The sequence below is a fragment of the Tiliqua scincoides genome, chromosome 2, assembly GCF_035046505.1.
Source record: "Tiliqua scincoides isolate rTilSci1 chromosome 2, rTilSci1.hap2, whole genome shotgun sequence".
NCBI lineage: Eukaryota > Metazoa > Chordata > Lepidosauria > Squamata > Scincidae > Tiliqua > Tiliqua scincoides.
In genome coordinates, this window is record NC_089822.1 from 153,525,748 (window position 1) to 153,546,403 (window position 20,656).

The window sequence follows — 20,656 nt, forward strand, 5'->3', positions numbered from 1 at the left end:
ATAGGATGGTGCAATGAGGTTTATTTTTCCTTATTGCTTCCTTCACGCAGTGGTCCCAACTGGAATGCCTGCCTTCCATGGCTGTTTTTAAAGAGAAGCAGTCTCTTCTGATGTTGAGCAGATGCTTGCCTGCATATCTAGTTTGTGTCTCAGAAATGTCTAAAGCTACAAACTTGTCAAATTTCAATTTAGTTACTCAATTCTGTTTTCTTATTCCTGAACGGTGACAGCCATTCAACACAAATACGCAAACTGGAAAGCTTTTCTGGTGAAACGACTCACTGGTGCCAAAACTCTTCCTCCTGACTTCTCTCACAAGGTAAAAAGGGATTACAACAAGACACTGGTTAATCCTATTTGTTTTGGAGTACAGTCCTCCTATACTACTTTTCTACAGAAATACTATCAAAGCAGTTTGTATTAAAAAAGTAAAATTGCATCTAAAAATTAAAAAAATCCTGAAAGGATACAGCGAAACAGCAAGCAGAACCAAAATCTCAGCTTCTAATGCATAGAAGATTTGGCAGATTTTTTACCTCTTTCTGACGTGGGCATCGTTCTAATCCCACAAGGGAAAGAATTCTGTAACTCATTGACCAGTATAATATCTTAAAGCAGTGATTTTCAAACTCTCTGGGACTTTGAGAACCACTCTCAGTCTTTGCAGAGTTGGGGTGGATGGTGGCGATGCAATTGCCATGATTGCACTGCTGCTGGGGACAGAGGGCTTTTTCTTTAATTTGCTACAACCTGTGCTAACCCCTGGAGGGTCCAGGGGGTTCCACAGACCACTCTGCAGGGGTTCCCCATGGCTTGGAAATGGTAAAAATAGCAATTGCAACCCACTTCTGGTTTGCTGTTGTAAACTGTAAGTGGATAGTGATAGCTACTTTTACCTTTTCCGAGGCACAGGGGATCCTACATAGGCGTCAGTGAGGCTCCCACAGGAGCCTCCGACTCGCACCACATGAAGCTCCCACTTGCACCACCCTGGAAGCTGACATGGGCTGTGGTAAGTTTTTGGGTTGTTTTTTTTTAACTTTTGTCCCCACTGGTGATGTAATTGCAGTGAATACGATGCCACCATCCCCCCACCCCTTAAGAGGGCAGAAATTGGGCTTCCCAGGCTGGTGGGTTGTGACTTAAAGTCACAACTTAAACTTAAAGTTATGAGTTGGAAGGTTTTTTTTCTGAGATTCCCAGCCCATTAAGAGTAGTACAGTTGGCTCCCATCTTACTTGAGGGTTACAAATAGCAACTTCATATTCATATGCTTGAACAGTGATTGCTATTTCATTAAATGCTTGATCCTGCCTTTCAAACAGCGTGCTGAAATTAAATCGTTTTTACCATATTTCTAAATTCAATGTATAGCTGAGTTGCCAATCTGCTCTGAAGAAAGTTTTACAATGAAGGCATCCCTGAGAAAGCACTGCTTCTTGTCCCCATCTAACTACATATTAAAATAAGAGGTTGGCACAAGGTTCTTTCTGATGAAAGGTATATGATGATAGGACAGGAGATGCTTCTACTCTCAATTGGTAGGAGATATGGTAGGAGACATTTTCCTAAGGCAATCTCAATTAAACCATTTTAGGACTTTAAATACCAGCCCTTTGAATGGCTCTGGGAAGCAAACTGGGAGCCAGGGCAGTTCAGGTGTTGTACTGATAAATGACTGCTTGCACTTTGGGCCAATTAAACCATCACTTCTTTGTAGTATCTGCAGTCTGAACCTGTGTAACAGATTTTTCTGGAAGCCTGCAAATTCATATGGCTACTGTTATATTGCTACATCATTTTTCATGTTGTATTTGCAAGGGCATGTGAACAATAAGAAACAAACAATATTATGTTTCTTTTTATAGGTGTCGGAAAGCATGCAGTATCCTTTCAAACCTTCTATGAGAGTAGAAGTTGTGGATAAAACGTATCTCTGCCGAACACGGGTAGCAATTGTAGATAGCGTAATAGGCGGCAGGTTGCGATTGGTATATGAAGAAAGTGAAGACAAGACAGACGATTTCTGGTGCCATATGTACAGCCCACTCATTCATCCCATTGGTTGGTCGCGAAGTATAGGGCATCGGTTCAAAAGATCTGGTAAGCTCATTTGGCAAGGATGGTGCAAACTGAATGCAATCCTATTTATCCATTTGGATAAAGGAAACTTCCTGTGAAATATTTAAGGGATGATATTTTAACAGATAGTGTACTCATTTCCCAGAAACATATTTGTATTCCTGTCTACAGGTGTGCATTGCTTAACAGGGATGCATTCTCTGAACGCTGTTGTTAAGCAGTTCCATCATTGTGTGAATAATACCTCATCAGGAGCTCCCTGAGGCCTCTTCTAGGTTACAAGGGGTCCACAATCCACTTTATTGGCCTCCACGGGCCTTTAAAGCTGCTTCTGAAACCAGAAGTAGCTTCTGGATGCTTCTGTGGGCATAGAGTGGGTTGTGGGCCTGGCACAACCTGGAAGAGGCCTTCGGGACCTTCTGATAATGCATCTTGATACCAGCAAATGTCTTTGTTACACAAGGCTAAGGAATTTTTTAACGGAACTGCTGTTACAGATGTGGTTCGTGTTAGTCAGGATGTTAAGTGATGCACACCTGTACTTTAATACCAGTCCTCTGTATATAAGAATGGAATGAAGTAATCTTTTTTGGCAAGTTCTAATGGTTGTCTTGCTTTTGTGCATTGGACTTTTTGATAATAGTAGAGGCAATGTATCTGAGACAGTAGAAGTCGTGATCTTACAAGACTTTCTTCATGAGTTATGTGTTTTATATTCACAGATATTGCCAAGAAACAGGACTCTCATTTTGATGCGCCTCCACATTTATTTGCTAAGGTATGATGTTTTTACAAGAAAACATCTTTTATTTAGAATTGAAGGAACATTCATCAGCATTGGAATACGAGAAGCAAATAGTCAGTACTGATGTTCATCAATGGAGAGAATACAGTTCTGCTATGAGACGCTGGCTTTAAAAAAAAAGTTGTTGGGAAGTATAAACAAAAAATAAAGCTCTGAGTTTTAACTTAATTTCTGGTATAGACCATATTTATTATGGTTTTGTATTGCCCCTGCATGTTGCCTTAGAAGGATGTTTGCCTCTGTCCTTTAGGTAAAAGAAGTTGAATCAAGTGGAGAATGGTTCAAGGAGGGAATGAAATTGGAAGCCATAGATCCATTAAACCTTTCTGCAATATGTGTGGCAACAATTAGAAAGGTAAAAGCATTAACTTTGAATGTGGGGGAAAGCCTGCATGAGCATTCCCTTAGAAAGGTCAAAGTATTAACTTTGAAAGTGGGGGAAAGCCTGAATTGCATTGTAGCCCAGAGCAACCAGTTTGTTGTCTTATTTGAATAAGTTAAATTGCATCAAAGATTGTTTAATTCACATTTTAAGATGTTACAAGTGTGGCCTCGGCTTCATATGCTTACAGGACTGCTCTGGGACAGTGGCATAGTGTGTGAAGAGGTTGGGGGCAGAGCTACTGATTGGCTGGTGGGGATTATTCCTGCACCCCTGAAATCTAGAGTTCTAATGTGACTTTCACCAACACAACTAAAATATATTTAGCAGGTGCTCAGTGCTACTTATACCTAATAAGAAACAGTCCATGAATAATGTCCTCTATTCTCCATTGTTGAAGGTCTTTTAGCAGTGGCTGGATAGCCATGTATCAAGAATGTTGTCATGGGCAGACTGCATTGGTAGGAGGTTGGAGTAGATCTTGTAGGTTCATTCCAACCGTATGATTCTAATGTTTCTGATCACTTAGCCAAAGATAAGGGCTTGGGATCAGGCTGAGGAATTGCACATTCCCTCTCTTCTGCTGCAAGTTGTTTTGCACCCTACTCTTGCCAACTTTAACCCCGATTGAAGATTCTAGCATTATCTCTCCCACTATTAGTGCTAACCAAGGTTCACTATTAACTGGATTTCAAAACCAGCTTCAAACCTTTGATTCAAAACTCTGTTTCAATGAAGACTAATAAAGTGACATTGCACCAATGGAAGAGAAATAATATGTGGTCCCACTACCAACTTCTGACTCCTTCACTATGTTTAAGGGATCAGAAGCATTACATTACATGCACCTTAAGTGGTGCATACTGTTATAACAAATTCACAAACCGTATGGAAGGTATCACTATTTGCATTTTATAAAGATAGGCAACGTATATGACAATTCTGTACAAAAGCATTTGACTTGAAATGTTTTGTTTGTTACTACAGGCATATCTTGGGTGGCGTGGGGGGCAGGTGCCAGTTGAGGCAAGGGGATGAATTTACAGGGGAAGGTGAAGAGCAAATTTGGCTCTCCTGCCTCCCCCCTGTGTCTATTGATTCTGAGTCATTCTGGATGCTGGGGGTGTGGTGAAGCGGAGCAGTGCAGGGGGTGACATGGTGTCGATGTCACTGTGTCACCACACCCAGGGTGCCATTAGGCCCCGTTAACACCACTGCTTGTCGCTCTCATTTCCTGTCCCTTTTTTGCTTGCATTGATTTGTGTTTAATCTTAACTTTTTAAAAAACTATTTTGTTTTTCAAGGTATTGGCAGATGGATACCTTATGATTGGAATTGATGGCTCTGAGGCAGCAGATGGGTCTGACTGGTTTTGTTACCACGCCACCTCCCCTTCCATATTCCCAGTTGGTTTCTGTGAAATTAACACGATAGAATTAACTCCACCCCGAGGTATGTGTACCATCATAAAAATATTGCATATATTCATCAGGAGTATTATCTGAAATAATTTAATTTGCTTCCTTAAGGTTGCAAGACATGTATGCTTTCTGCCACAGCTCTGTACAAAGCTAGCTGGAAGTTTGTTCAGACCTTCATTATTGCCTGATTGTGTGTGAACTGGGTTTGAATGCATCACTTTCTTTCCCCAACTCCTTTTCAGCCAGTGGCAGTGCCATTGAACTAGACTAGCTCAGGTAAAAGAGTGTGGGAATTGGCACACTACTGCAGTGGCTTGCTGAAGTAGTGTGGATGGGACTGGGCTAGGTGCGCTATTGTCATTATCATCTCTTCCATTTGTATATTGTCAGTGTTGTTGGCTGTTTCTTTCTTGTGTCTGAGCCAGACTGGCTCAGTAATTTCTGACTGGTTACTTGCTTCCTGTAATTTAAGCTCTCCCAGCCAAATGGAACCACTAAATTTGGAAAACTAGAAGGGACAATTCTCCTCCCCCCCCCAAAAAAAAAATTTACCACCGAAAATGGGCAGCTGCAACAAAGTGCACAGAAAGTAGTTGATGTGGGAAAAGGGGAATGGATTGGCGAAAAGTGATTGACAGACGAAAGGGGGCAGCAATGAGTATGGGCATGTAGACAAGACTGTTTGGCATATTGTCACCAGCTATATTCATAGTGGTGGCTATCTTTCAGTGCAGTTGGCAACCTCTATTCCAAAATTACATTAATATAGAGGTTTTTAATCACTAGTCTAAAGTCTAGACGCACCTGTTTGTTCAGTGAATGGAGTCCTTTCCTACCATTTGCTGAGCAACTAAACCTATCTGGCTCCCTGCTAAGAGACTAAAAAAATAAACCCTCTACTAAACATCAAAGTTGTGCTCTCATGTTTTGTGTATTATGGAGAGTACTTTGAGAAGCAGATGGAACTGCTCTTACACAGATACAAAGCTGAATTGTTAGACAGGCTTTGAAATTGAAATACTCAAAATTCTCTTTTTGTAGCACACCATAAATATGGTTTCAAGGTTTGAAAAGTAATAGAATCTTAAACACTGGCAGATGCCATGTTTTAGAGCTTCATACTCTTCAAGTTTGATCCTGATAGGTAGTTTGAACCTTTTTAGCAGAAAAGGCAACAGTACTTGCCATAATGCTAAAAGGCAGTGGCTGCAATCCAAAATTCTGTGCTATATATGCACAAAGTTGTTCTACAAACACCTGCTTCTGCGTATGTAATGGCGCTGTACATGGAAAGTACTCCCTGACATGCAGGGAGACTCTGTTCATGTGTTTGGGGTCTCATGTTCATGCTGAAGCATCAATGTAGGGGGGACCTATAGTTCAGTGGTAGAGTGCATACTTTGCATACTGCAGGTCCTCGGTCCAACCCTGGGTATTTCAGTGAAAGTAATAATATATAGTAGGGCTTGGGAAGTACTGTCTGTAATTTTGGAAAGCTATTGCTGTCTGAGTGGATGATGCGGGGCTAGATAGACTGATAGTCTTATGGGAGTAGCCTATTCATTGATCAGGAAAAATCGTGTTGTGATGGTATTGTTTGCTATAAATTTGCAGGTTATGCAAAGCTACCGTTCAAATGGTTTGACTACCTCAGGGAAACGAGTTCAATAGCAGCTCCTGTGAAACTCTTTAACAAGGTAGGTTGGCACAGTGACCAGAAAGTGGTGTAACTGTAATGTGTTTAATCCCTCCATTGTCCCATTGGCTCCAGAAAATGTCTTCACAAATGGCTAAATTATGGAAAGCATCTAAAAATAGGAAGGAAGAAAAAGGAAGAGAGGAAGAAAAATCTGAGGCAATTTTTAGTATGAATTCAGCATGTAGGTGTTGGGTTCTGGAATCTAGTGTTTGAGAAGAAAAAATTGATTATAGACACAGTCCTATACACATTTAATTAAATGGGATTTACTTCTGAGTAATGCTTAGGATTGTGTTGTGAAACTTTTAACTGGTGATATTTGTAGTGTTGCAATGTGGTCACATTGGCACCTCAATAATGCCACTGGAATGCTGTCAGAATAGCTTCATACATTGAGGCATGTGTATGAGTTGCAAATTGTTTAGAACGTAATGGGGAAAAAATAGATGGCAGTAGGATCTGTATGGAGGTGTGTGAACACATTGGAGATCGAGAGAGGGTGGTTGCTGTGTATTGCAAACTGCCCTTGTCTACATCCACCACAGCAATATCTTTTCTCATGGCTGTCTGCTGGTGTTTTTTGTACCTTTTTAGACTGCAAGCGCTTTTGGGACAGGGAGCCATTAGATATTTGATTTTCTCTACAAACCGCTTTGTGAACCTTGTTGAAAAGCGGTATATAAATACTGTTAATAATGATTATAATAATAATGATTATTAGAAATGTTTTGCAGATGTTTTCCTTTCAGGCTTCATTTTATAAAAATTCTCTTTTAAGAATACTGGTAGCTCACTACACAGAGACCCATGCGGGGAACCAGGCAAGCAAAGTTCAGTCCCACCCAGCTGGAGAGTTGAAACCAAGGCCAAACTCTAAGGGAGGGCCCTGTGCTCAGTGGAAAAGCATCTGCTTTGCATACAGAAGTTCCCAGATAGGGCAGAGAAAAATCCTGCTCAAAAACTTGAGAGCCACCACCAGTTGATGTTAGCAGTACTGAAGCATCCGTGGTCTGGCTCGGTATAAGGCAGTTTCTTATGTTCCTGGTTTTTTTCTGACTTGAGAAGGAAACAAGACTTGGGCTTATACGTGCAATCTTGCCCTGCTCTTCTCTCTTCCCCCCATTGTTCTGTTTTCCTTGGATGGAAAATAGTACACAATCTGATACAGTGCCAGGTTCACACCTGGATGTCTCCTAGAATCTGCTGCCCTACTCCAGATTGAAATCAGGACATAGTGTGTTCAGGGAGATCCTGTGTACAGTACTGATAATGTACTGATAGTATAATGCTGGGTCAGATGTTATTATCTAACTGGGGTTGGGAGCATGACAGTGCCCAGGCCTAAGGTTTGCATTCTCCGTCCCCCACTCCCCTCCCATTCCAGAAAAGGAAATATGAACAGGACTTGAGAAAAAGAATTATGTTTTTTTTTCTGGCAAATCCATTATGAAACTGATGGAAAATGCGATTGTCCTGTTTCCATTCGCAGGAAGTTCCAAACCATGGGTTTCATGTTGCAATGAAACTGGAGGCTGTGGATCTCATGGAACCTCGTCTAGTGTGTGTGGCCACAGTAACTCGCATTATCCATCGTCTATTGAGGATACATTTTGATGGCTGGGAAGACGAATATGATCAGTGGGTGGATTGTGAATCTCCTGACCTCTATCCTGTCGGATGGTGTCAGCTAACTGGATACCAACTACAACCTCCTGCATCACAATGTAAGTAGCCCTTGTTGCGTAAGTATTTCTCTTGGAATCTTTTGTAGCTGAAACATAGCAAATGCTGTAGTAGGATTATTCACATCTGGTGTGAGGACACTTTTGTCAGGTCATCACAGGGCATTGTATCAAGAATACTAAATAGTGTGTAGTATATTTTATCTTTAAAAAAATCCAAACACTACACTGCTCATACACATTCATAACCACAAGTCTGCACCTAAATAATGAGCTGTTTAACCCATTCAAACTAATATGTGAAATCTAGCCGCCCTGGGTCCCTTCGGGGAGAAGGGCGGGATATAAATAAAGTTTATTATTATTTTATTATCTAGTCTTAACCCACTGATTCTGGACTCCTATTGTCCTCTTAGGGTTACAGTGCTCAGTTTGATGGTGAAAACCATAAATGACAGCATTCCTTATCTGTGTCCGTTCCTTATCTGTGTCACTCTTCAGTCCGTTCCCTTTCTGCTGATAGTTCTTTCTCTTGCTGTTCTCTGTGAAGTTTTGCCTGTCCTGTTTTTTTCCTTTTCATTCTTCCTTTTGTTCATCTCTGTCTCTACAACCCATTGTTTCCTTTGGTTCCTGCTTTTAAGCTCAGTGCTTACTTTGCTCCATTTCCTTTAGCTCTCCTCCCTCTCTTGATCAGTGACCATAGCACTTCTGTCTCTCTTCCCCCCCTCAGTAGAATATAGCCTCTTCTGACATTGAACAGTATTAGATTCCCCCCCCCCCCCCGTAAAAACCTCCTATCAGGCTCAATTTCCTTTCTTTGATCCTTTGTCCTTCCCTTAGGTTCCCATTTCTCAATTCACTGTTACTCTTTCCTCTGCCTCTGAGCCTCATTCCCCACAAAGCTACTGCTATCCCTAAGGACTATTCCATTTTAATATCTCCAAACTGACAGCTTTTTCTTTCCTCGAAGAATGTGGGCTATGACCATTTAGTCTGCTTTGTTCTGTGAGAAGTGGGAGTGTTCCTTGTCATTGCACCACTTCTGCTAACTGATGTCAGAGGCTTCATCACCACAAGTACAATGCAACATAGATTTCATAAGCATGCCCAGTGCCAGGTTCGTGGGGGCCCTCAGTCAAGTGCCATTATAGGCTCACTAGAGGCATGGCATGTAGCATGCCTGTATCCCTGTTAGTGAATTCCATATATTGATTCAAACTGGCACGTCAAAGATTCAGTACTAGAACCTGCAGCTTCATAATTCTGGGGTGTGATAATGACTCTTTGTCTTCATAAGCAGCAGTGGTCCACAGAAATATTCCTGAAGCATAATGATCCAGAAAACGTGGTCTGCTCTAGCTGAATATGTGTTAATTTGCAAGATTAGAAGAAAATAGTCTCATCAGAGAGGGGGAGTTCATATCCCCCTTTCAGTTAGTGGGTAGAGGATCATTTCTGGCTAACTCTAAAATTGGAAACAGTGACTGAGCTGGAATGTTTGACTCCTTTACTGCTTCATTTTTGACTTTTTATTTTGTTACATTGTTCTAGTTTGGCCTTCCTTCCCCCACCTACCCTGAGCTTCCTCCTTGAGGGGGGTAGTGATGGCGGTAGTGGTTTTGCCTGAATTTTTTATTTATAATTTTTAAAATTATTTTTATTATTTATTTATTATTATTTTTATGCCTGTGTTCTTAGTATACAGTTATCCTGTTGCTGTGGCTTATGTTACCTTTTCCTTTCTCCTCATTAGAAATTGAACTATATTTTAATATTGCCATGATATTGATCCAGTCAGATCATGTTGTTGCAAGCTAGCTGCTAGTAAGACAGCTCTTTTAGTTATACGCTCTCCTACCATAGTTCATTGGAGACAGGCTATAGCTCATTAGTAAAGCATATGCGTTCTATGCAGAAGGCTCTGGGTTCAATTCTGGGAATTTCCAGATTGGTCTTTCTCAGCCTTATGCCTGAAACCCAGAAGAGCTGCTGCCAGTCAGTGTGGACAGTGCTGAATACAGAGCAGCTGTATATGCTAAAGCCAAAAATCAAAATGGCTCAGATTAGCCCAACTAGCATAAGTGGTGGTGAACATCTGTTGTAGAATTATCACTTCTGATTAAATGAGAGAATCTATACAGTTTGAAAGCTTGCTACCTTACCTACACATAATTTTTTTTTTCATCCTGCAGTGTTAAAAATCAGTGAGATAATTTTCGCAATTCAGTAGGCAAGGGACAGAAGTTACATTGAATTGCTTTCCAGGGATTAGCACACTTGTTGACTTACATGTAGAGGGTTTTGTTATGCTTGCACTCTTACTAGGATATGGAGAATTGAAATAAGCTGCTCTGAAGTATGCTATGCTCCTCAAAAGAAATGTTTAAAGCACTGTGTTCTCTTTAAAAATATCTTTCAGCATCAAGAGAGAGCCAGTCAAGTTCATCAAAGCAGAAGAAAAAATCTAAATCACAGCAGTACAAAGGACACAAAAAAAGTGGGTAATAAAACACTTCATGCTTTTACCCTCCTATTCCAAAGCACTGCTATTGTCTTTCCAAGTATTTGTTGGGGTTAGAAATGCTGCTTCTTGGAGAAATGTTTTATCAAACTTATAGTGTATTATGACATAAAAGGAAACCTTTTTATGAAATTTTTATAATGTGAAGTAAAATAGCATGCAGTTTTAAACAGTACTTTAGTTTTGATACTTTCAGCAGCCTCTTTGGCAGTTTGCACTTATTTTGTGGTGTTCAGTCTGGGGCCCTTTCACGTAGATTTTTCTTTACAAAATAAGGGGCGTAAATAAGTAAGATTTCATTGAACTCTCTTGATCTTAGAACAACAAAGTTGCTGCTGCTACTTTAGTTGGCTGTCTGTTTTACATACAGCCAGCTAAAGCAGCAGCAAAATAATTCTTTAAAAGATTCCAGGTTGTGTTGGTACATAGACACTAGTTTGAAGAGGTGGTTAGAAGAGAATTTCAAAATGTATGTTCTTGCCTGCATTCACTCCTATAATCATGTGAAAGTTCGCATTCCTCTGTGTGGTGTTCTAGTTGACCTTATGTTGTTATATCGTCTGAAATACTAACACATCTGTTTTGATGGTAGCTATAAGTAGATAAGATTAATCTATGGGGTATCTGTGAAGGATCTAGAGAACACTGGAAAGACTATTGTGGAGAAGAATTTTATAAAATTGTATTATGTTTGCTAGTCAAATGAAATTTTAACTTGAAAGTTTCAATAGAGGCACATTCAAATGAGCCCGTTGACTATTGTGGGAAATTTAATTCTATAGTCAATATAGGTCATTCTGAAATGCTCTAAAGCAAATGCCTGATTCAGACTACATTAACAATGCTGCACTAAAGTGCAGGCATGCCCTGATATCTGGGAATTCCATTCCGGAGTGGCTGTTTATGCATAAAAAAGTCATTTCTGGTTTTTCATAAATGATGTTTTTATGCCTTTAAAAAGCATTAGGAGGGCTGTGGAGGCCCTCCGCATCCGGTTAAGCGAAACTGCGGATACGAGATTGTGGATACAGGGCCTGTAAACGAGCCTAAGGGAGCTGTGGACTTTTGCACTCCCCCTGCACCCTTTGCTTATGAGAAGAGTCTGAAAGCTTTTGCTTTCACTTTAAGAAAAAGCTATAGTTCCATTTGGGTATAAACTTGGGGAAATGCAGCTTAATTAACAAGAGCTAGAACAAGCTGGGATAAACCTGTGGTTTTGATATCCTGGTTTGTTCTAGCTCTAGATTTTTAACAAGCCACACTACCCTGACTGTATACCTAATATGGAACTGCAGTTCGCCAAGTAGAAACTTCCATATTTCCCTTGCACATGGTGGCAGGAGGTAGAGTGCAAATCCCTTAGCTCCCTTAAGCTTTTTGTTGTAGCCAGCAAATGGTTTAGCATTGAATATCCACTGGGCCAAATTGTTTTTGTAATTGCTTGGCTTTTCTTAAGAAAATTTTTTGGAAGCAAGGATCATGACAGAAAAGTGTCAAACATGGCATGGATTATAATGAACTCCTAACAAAAACTGGATGCAGTGCTATATGAATTTGTCAGGTTTCGGTAACAGACACATTGGCTACTGCGTAGCCTTCTGTAGTAGAACATTTCTAATCCACTTCTGTTTAAAACAAAAAACAAAATTAAGCATCAAGGCAGATTAGATACTGATGTACTTGCAACATTTATCACTTTCGTCCTTGAGGAAGAGATCAAGTGTTCTGTTCCTGGTGCTTTGTAAGCATTTATTACCTACGATTACTCATTTTACTCTCTGTAAAGTGCCATTCATGTTGATGGCATGTTATAAATATTACAGTATTTCACATAGGAGAATAAAATGTTCTCCAGAATACTCATGGTCATGTACATTCTGTGTCTTTAAAAGTACACAGCATCCAAATTAAAACCTACTGTACATTGTGGTTGGAAGAATTATTCTAGGAGAGAGGTTATCTCAAGGTGGTCCTATCAAAGAAGACCTACAACAAAAAAAGTCTTCTCTTGGCTCGGTTCTGTTTCCTGATGTGTTCCTTTAATTTCTTCATAGTAACTCATGAAAATATGGAAATATACTGTGAAACATTACTTTGATTATTTTATTTTGTTATGTGCAAAGTGTGAATTTTGAGAATCTTCTTCTGAATTAGAATATTTACAGCCAAGCTTTGTAGTCCTGTTTATGCAGCTAGTAAGAGTGGGAAATCAGGTATGTTTAACCTACAGCATACTGTTAAAAATGTTTAAATGTTTTTCTTGCCACTTAAAGATGTTAAAGGAGTGGTGTTTGAGGTGCTTTTCTGTTGGGTTCATCCCACAGTGCTGGTTTAATATTTGAAGGTTCATTATCAATTGTGCAGGTCTTCACCACACAATAGTTGTTCTCAATCCTAGCTGGATTACAGTTGTGTGATAAAGATTTGTACAATTGGCTCTGCCCATGTGGTGGTGGGCCTTTAAATGTTACAGCAGTGTCATAGGAAGAATCTGTAGAAAAGCCACTGCTGTAATATCCAAAGGGTACTAAGATGATGGGTATATTAGATTGACTATTAGGAAAAGCATTCTTAATTTGTAAACTGTTGTCAATGGAGCACACTCGTTAACTTGGAAACTACTATAATCACTTTTGGAGATGTTGAGGCTGAATGGCAATTTTCCATGAATATACTTGAAGAATAAAATTTACTCTTTTTTGGATATAGTTGCCAATGTTGCCATCACTGCTCTCGCACACATGCACATGTATCTGTCATTACACATGCAAGCATGTTGGTCCAGGTTTGCCCAACCCAAAATTAAACTAAATTGGGAAAATTCATGTCAAGAGAGGCTGGAATGCAGTGAGGGGTTGCTATAGTGGTTGTGAGGTGTAGAGGTGTACTTAGAGGTGTAGTGATTGTGAGTGAATGATACTTGAAAAATAGTTCTGTTTGGTCAGGTGTGGGTTAAAGTACAAGGAGGGGTGAAAGCAAGAGAGTGAAAGTTGGGTTGTCAGCTGGATGGAGTTTCCTCTGTCTGAGACATCCCAGTGGGGGAGATGGAGAAGATTAGCAAAAGGTTTAAAACTGGCATTGGAGGATTTTAGAAGGGCAGAAGAGTAGTAAGAGAAAGGAGAGAGAAGGGAAATTGTCTGTCCTTGGTTTGCTTGGTAGACTGGGATACAATGTCCTTCTAGGAAGTAAGGCTGGACTATGTAGCCTTAAATGCAGGAGAACAATGGAAAACCAAAAAGGTGCCCCTTGGTGGACAGTGAAAGTAGCTCTTCCAGAGATGAAGGTGGCTGCTGAGGCAAGAAGTTGTCTCTCCCAAGCTGGAGAAACATCACAAAAGATGAATAGAGCAGAAGATCCCTATTAGAAGGAGAGACTACTGAAATGGATGCCTTTAATGGGAATAGAAAACACCCAAAATTCTGCTCCCAGAGCAGGGCTAGTTATAGTGATCTGGACATACCATTATTCATCCAGGAATGTCTTTCTAATCTATCAAACATTCCCTGGCTGTGCCACATGGAGTTTCTTATACTTCATTGAATTAAGATGTGTCCTTCAAGGAGAACACAAAGGCTTAATTTTATCCCAATTGGAGAGGGATTAAAGAGATGGCAAAGTGGCACACTGGCACAGTGTAGGTAGTACCCCTACTTAGGTCATTGGTGGGACTGATATCTTGGAGAAGAAGTTGGAAAAGACTATCCAGGTGGCCTGGCCACTGGCAGTTCAGCTTAAATTATTAGGCAGACTTGAGCTTGCATACTAGACTATGCCAAGGTAGGTAGCCCAGATTTGCAGTACCTAAAAGGCAGGTGACGCACAGTTGTCTCACTTGCTACAGTCTTCTGTTCAGATCAATATCCCTCTGTTACCATGGTGTTGATTAGAGAGAACCACGCCTCTGATCCTTGGCAATGTTGGGTTAGGAGAGACAGTGCACTTTTGGAAACTGAAGTCACTGGGAATGCAAAAGACATAAAAAACCAATGGTTTAACTTGATCCAAAGTATGTATAGAATGCCTTTCTCTGTTAAGCCCATAGTCAAGATCCACATATTTGGAATTGGTGGTTAGAACTCAAATGGATGCCTTCCAAGCAAGCTGAGTGAGGTCTGATATCTCCTTATGGCAATTAAACACTAGATACACCAAGGGGACAAGTTTGCAAGAACCTACTGTAACAACGATGTGGGAAAGATTTAGTAGAAGGTACTAGATGAATCTTGAGCCAGGACTCTCATCTGGGGGAGTCTGGACAAGTAATTTCGTGGATTTCTTCTGGTGCCTCTTCTGGGTTGCACAGGGCCAGCAACTCACTCTATCGGCCTCTGCAGGCCTCATAAAGGCCCCTAGAAGCCTCCAGAAGCTACTTCTCCTCAAACCAGAAACCTCTGAAAACCACCTGCCATGACCCAGCAGAAGCCTCCAGAGGTTCCAGGTAAGTAATTGCAGGGAGCCTTCAGAGTCACCCATGTGGCCCCTCTGTATCCACAGGTGGTTAAACCCATGGATAAATCCATGTCCACGCCTGCCTTGCACCCCTTAACTTGATTAGAAACTTACCCAGGTGAAAAATGTCTTGCTTCACAAGGTTGCTATAAACTTACAGGCTTATTGCGATATTCAAGCTACCTCCTAGCAGCCTGGTCCCTTGGAAAAAAAAACTAGAGCAAGGCTAACAGCCTGGGTATGTTTCTAAAACAAGTTAACAGCGTGGACCCCCTGCATCCTCGGATATCAAACCGCAGATATGGGATCCTCAAATACACCCCCACCCTTCTTACTTGAACAAGTTATCTGGTGTCGACAGCAGTAATCCTTTGCATTCACACTGGCCCTTTGTTTATGCTATCTTGACCACCATTTATGCATATTTGAACTTAATATATAAGGCTAACTTAGAGAACAGACTCAACCGGAATGTTGGTAATTGTTACTCTTCCTGCTTATTTTCCTTGGGTCAACTGTTCATTTAAAGAACACCAGTATATTTCTTAGAATATTTTCTGAGGAGGAGCTGATGCATTCCAACCCTATAATACTGAGGTTCTAATGCAGCAATCTTGGAATAGGCTCTCGTTTCCATCTCTTCATAGTTTACTGTGGTATGTCACATAACAATTTCTCATCTTTGAACTGATGCACTTTTTCTAACTTATGAGGCTTAACTAGCTTTATCTTGTGTGGCAAAACGATATCTCCTTGGACTAATGATACTGAAATGCAGATAGATGATAAACTAAAAGGCAAGTTCCCAATGCACTTTGCTGTGCAGTGTGCAAAATTGATCATAATGACTTTTCTGCCTAAGTGCTGAAGGAGAAGGGCAACTAGTCTGATTAGTTGTACTAAAGTAGTGGTTCCCAAACTTACCTGGTCACAACACCTCTGCAGCCTCTTCTTCCTGGCTCAGCTGGGTGCTGCCATCTTGGATCTCATAAGATTCAAGACGGCAGCACCCAAATCTTGCAAGATTTTGTGAGATCCAAGATGGCAGTGCCTGGGGAACAGGTGGGGGGGGGGTGACCAGGGACATCCCACAGTGATCCTGTAAGTGTTTGGGTCACAACCCTGAGATTGGGAACCATTGTCTTATACCTTCCCGATTTCTACAATAAAGTGAATTTGTACTAATCAGTCCAATGAAAATACTTTGTGTGTGAATGTTATGATGTAAAACCTATTGTGATATTACCAAATGTATAGCTTCTGGAAATTATCAGAAGGGTATTCCACTCTCTGGGAAACTCTCCTGTTTAGCTTAGATGATCTAATCTCAGCTGACTCTGACACAGTTTCCAGTGAAGGACTTGCTCCTCCATCACATAGACAAATGGGAGTGGAGCAGTTTTGACAAGAGAGTGAGGAATACAGCATGGTTAAGGGACTGGTTCATTTTAACTCTCAGGTACATAGGAAGGATGGAAGTGACCTTTTTCCAAGAAAAATTGACAGTTATAAGAGCTGTGAACCAAGGTGAATATTCAAAATGTGTTGCAAATACCTGGGGAAGATAGGACTCCATACTTTTTGGATGGTAATATACTATGCGGTGCCATCAAACAGGAGAATTATCCTTGCACTAGTCAGGGTGCGCACAGAGGTATCGGAATCAGATAAGCATCAAACTGAGGCTTTTCTCAGTGAGTGATTAGTCTTGAGATGCTTTAATGCATATTGATCTAAGTGTTTACTTTAGTTTGACTTGATGTTTAGAGAGGAAGATACCAGTTGGGAAGAAGCCTGTCAGTTTGTCGAACGTCCCCATGACAGGTGGGGTACGGAGGAGCTTCTCTGGTGATGAAGAGTTGACTCCTCCTCAGTATCGAACCCTTCCAGCACAGACAGCCCCTGAGGCCAGCCAGCCTCCCAGGACTAGCAGAGAGTTCAGTCCCAGCCTCAAAACAGGTAATTGGTCATTATGGAGGGCAAAGTTGATGGAGGACCAAGCATGGTCAAGCATGAAACATGCTGACACATTGCCGCCCTCACTTTCCATTTAAAATAGAAAGAACATTCATCTCTTCAAGTATACGCATCAGCCCATCTCATTGAATTAATCATAAGTGCCAAGTCCCTTTTCTATTCTGCTTCATAGATTCATATGAGCATTTTGGATAGCTTGCGTGCAATTTTACTTTATTGTACTAAAAACTCAAATTTCTTCCCCCAAAAGGGATGAGGGAATTAGAGGTGTTTCCAGTTAGCATACTGGTGCAAAATGAAGGCCAATAGGTATGAGTTAACATTAGCATCTTTCTCTTGTAGTCATATCCAAACAGACAATGGTTGGATTGCAATATATCCTTGTGGAGAGGGGCAATTATTTTTGAAAGACCATTTTAGAGGAAGGTATTCAATCTCCCAAAAAAGGAATTAAAAAAATAATCTGAAAGCAGGTTTAAATTGAAAGAAAAAAAACTTACATTTGTTTTCTTCCAAAATAAGTACATTTTCCATTTTTTTGATGAAAATGTAGTATTCTGATAAAATAGAAAGGAACATGCTTAACTGTGTCGGGATAAAATACTGGGAGAACAAAATAAAGAGTGCACCTCATATAAGCTTTGATACAAATGGCTTAGGTTGAGATAGTCATCTTGCCTCCAGTGCAGGAGAAACTGGATGCTCAGACAGTGCACTCTGTAAAAATATGTAGTGTAGCTCGCTGCTGCTGCTACTTATTATACAAATTTAAATATTGATTTTAATCAAAAGGTGCCAGGATGGTAAGCAGAACAAAAAATAGAAATGCAGTCAAAATAGAAGAGCAATAAAACAGTAAGATAGTAGTGAACTACCTGTCCAAACTTGCAGTAACCAGACGTCACAACCACAAAAGAGGACAAGGCACCAAAAATGTAGGACATCTAAGAAAAATGTAGGACAGACAATACAAGCTGAAAGCGTATATGAATTTCATATGGATTTTGAGCACTATTACTAAATTTGAAATTTTATTACATATAATTAATTACAAGAAGGCTATGCGCTGTCTGCAGGGGCTGCTCACAGGGATAAGGAGGACATTTAAGCTCTCTTTTTTAGTCTTGTGTTCTGGAAAAGGACATGTCCTGGAAAAAAAGGGTGTCTGGTCGCTCTGACATAAGCTATTGCTTAGGTTTGATCGTATTCCAAATTTAGTGAGACATAACTGACTTCATTAGGCTGCAATCCCACCCATTTACCAGAGAGTACCATTGAACAAAATGGGCCTTACATCTGAGTAGATAACATAGGAATGCACAGTTAGTCTTGACTGACTAAACTTAGGATACAACCCAATGTCAATTTACCCAATTTTTGCCTGGCCCACAGGTGTACACATTTGGTCCCTGTTGCATATATGCAACATTGGACAGAAACGGCTTAATCCAGAGGACTGTTTGTGTGGATGTGTCATTCCCACAAATGTTTCCCAAGTCATTGGGATGTTTTTCAAGGAAGCTCTACATAAGCAAAGGATACTGACTGAATTCTTGGTCTTTTAAATTTTGTTTAAAAAGCCTTTCTCAGTTTGCACTGTTTAAACTTAAAAGGATTTGTTATGCCAACATTTGAACTGTGGCTAATAAACGTTCCCAGCTGAAAACTAGATCTGGTTTCACCATCAGGCAACAGTAAAATTTAAATTGATTAAATTCCCTTCCACCTGAATTCCACTGAAGATAGAATTCTGGCTAGTTTTTGAGTTTCTTCCTGGGTAGAACCATGTCCACATTTGCTGGCGGAGGAGGGAAGAACTTAATGGGAATCCATAGTGGGTTCAGTCATGTTCCAGGAGATCCTTTTGGTATCTGTAGACTAGAGAGAATTGGATAGGACTAGATTGAGCAACATACTGCCACATGTCAGTATCTAGAGACGTCTGCACAAGCCTCAGGCTTGCATGGCTGGATCACGCTCTGCCTGCTGTCTTCTCTCCCAGTGGGCAACCAGGAATACAGTAGGTAAGACCCACTTTGTATTTTGCAGCTTGCAAATATGTACAGCAGCCTCTAGGCACTGGGGAATTCTGCAAAGCCATTCCATTCTGAGCTGTTGTAGTGGTCGTTTGGGGCACATCTGATTTAGCCATGAAATTTTTCCCCATCCCCAACTAAGATTTTCCTTACTTCTTAGATAATTGTAGCTTATTGGAACATGCAGTTGCCGTAGTCACTGGTAAGAGAGAATGTCCAACTCATCATGCATAAGCCATTTTTCCGTCATTCCAGCATCTCTGTGGGTACATTTTTTTTTAGTGGTAATTCACCTTGCTACTTAAAAGCTGATCTTGTTTCCTAGAGTATTTATGCTACTGATTTTGTTTGTATTTAAATTGTTAAGAGTGATGAAAGTGTGTTGCATTTCTGCACTGAATGTATAACCTTCAGGCAATTTTTCTTGAGGAGGGTCTATTGAAGAATATGTAATGTTCCCAAATGAATTCCACTTGAAATATATTTTTGGCTTCTCAATGAGCTTGTATTGTCTTGGGAATATAGTGAGATCACTTTGTACTGAATTTCCAGGGCAGCGAAGGAAAAAAACTTGCATATGTTTCCCTTCTGCCCAGACAATTCTCCCTGTTCACCCAGATCAGTCATAGCACCAGAGTTAAATATGTGGTTCTGTGCGCAATCCTGTATGTGTTGGAGGAGCCAGACCTTGCTCTTTGGTTTTCAAAAGGCTCTGTTCATGTTGGGTCATGCTTTTCTGTATTCATTCTGAAGATGCTGAATTTATGCCGCTGAATCAATACTGTTGAAAGAAAGCATCAATTTATAAGCACAAAAAATTAAATCATCCAAATAACTGGGAAGAGGAAGAAAATGTGTATTTGTTGAAGAGGGGTTCAGTTACATCTTTTCCATCAATAGGGTAATTCTTTGAATGGCTTACAGATTCTTATGCCCGTTCAGAAGTATCACAGGAGCTTCACTACTTGGATCTACATGTAAGAGATCCAGTTTAAATGTATGCATTTCACATAGTATTAAGAGCTTTACTGTAAGGAAATACAAGTAGGTGCCATCTTGTATTCTAATTATGTGTTTTCATTTTTAAGTGTGACATTTAGTATGTGATATAGAAACAAAGAAAAATATAAGAAGACCAACAGAATCCTTGGGAATGTTTATCAAGAGTAACTGCTATCTTTAAATCTGGAAGCCCTAGTAAGTATCACAAGGGTGCTCCAGTGTGTATTTTTGAATGTGCTAAAAATTCCAAATCTAGAATTCAAATGGCACCATGCCTTCATATATATATTGTTACAATAATACTGAATTATGCCCTTAATATCTATCAGGTGACCTTGCCTGCCTATCAGGCACTTGATTATCTATCAGGTCATACGGCCTTGCCTACTAGATTTATTTTTTTAAGTTCATTTATATCTTTTTTCTCTGGAGAGCTCAAGGTGACATATGCAGGGTTCCTGGGTGTTCTCTCATCCATGTACTGACCATGCCCAAACCTGCTCAGCTTCAGCAAAATTGCTGTATCTTTATTTTTTAGGCTTAGCCCATTTTGTCTCTAAGGCCTTGATATTAAGCACACAAGGCCTTTATCTTTAAGTG

At 40.3% G+C, this 20,656-nt stretch overlaps 1 protein-coding gene across 2 annotated transcripts in view; it reads left to right on the plus strand.

The window, feature by feature from the left end:
- Positions 1-20,656, plus strand: part of MBTD1 (mbt domain containing 1) — a 57,422-nt gene that overhangs the window by 25,005 nt on the left and 11,761 nt on the right. For both annotated transcript variants that reach the window (XM_066616964.1, XM_066616965.1), the window contains exons 8-15: positions 231-319; positions 1,869-2,103; positions 2,805-2,860; positions 3,138-3,242; positions 4,574-4,721; positions 6,305-6,387; positions 7,879-8,113; positions 10,491-10,568. In XM_066616964.1, coding sequence (XP_066473061.1) covers positions 231-319; positions 1,869-2,103; positions 2,805-2,860; positions 3,138-3,242; positions 4,574-4,721; positions 6,305-6,387; positions 7,879-8,113; positions 10,491-10,568 — 1,029 coding nt within the window. The remainder of the gene's footprint in view (positions 1-230; positions 320-1,868; positions 2,104-2,804; positions 2,861-3,137; positions 3,243-4,573; positions 4,722-6,304; positions 6,388-7,878; positions 8,114-10,490; positions 10,569-20,656) is intronic.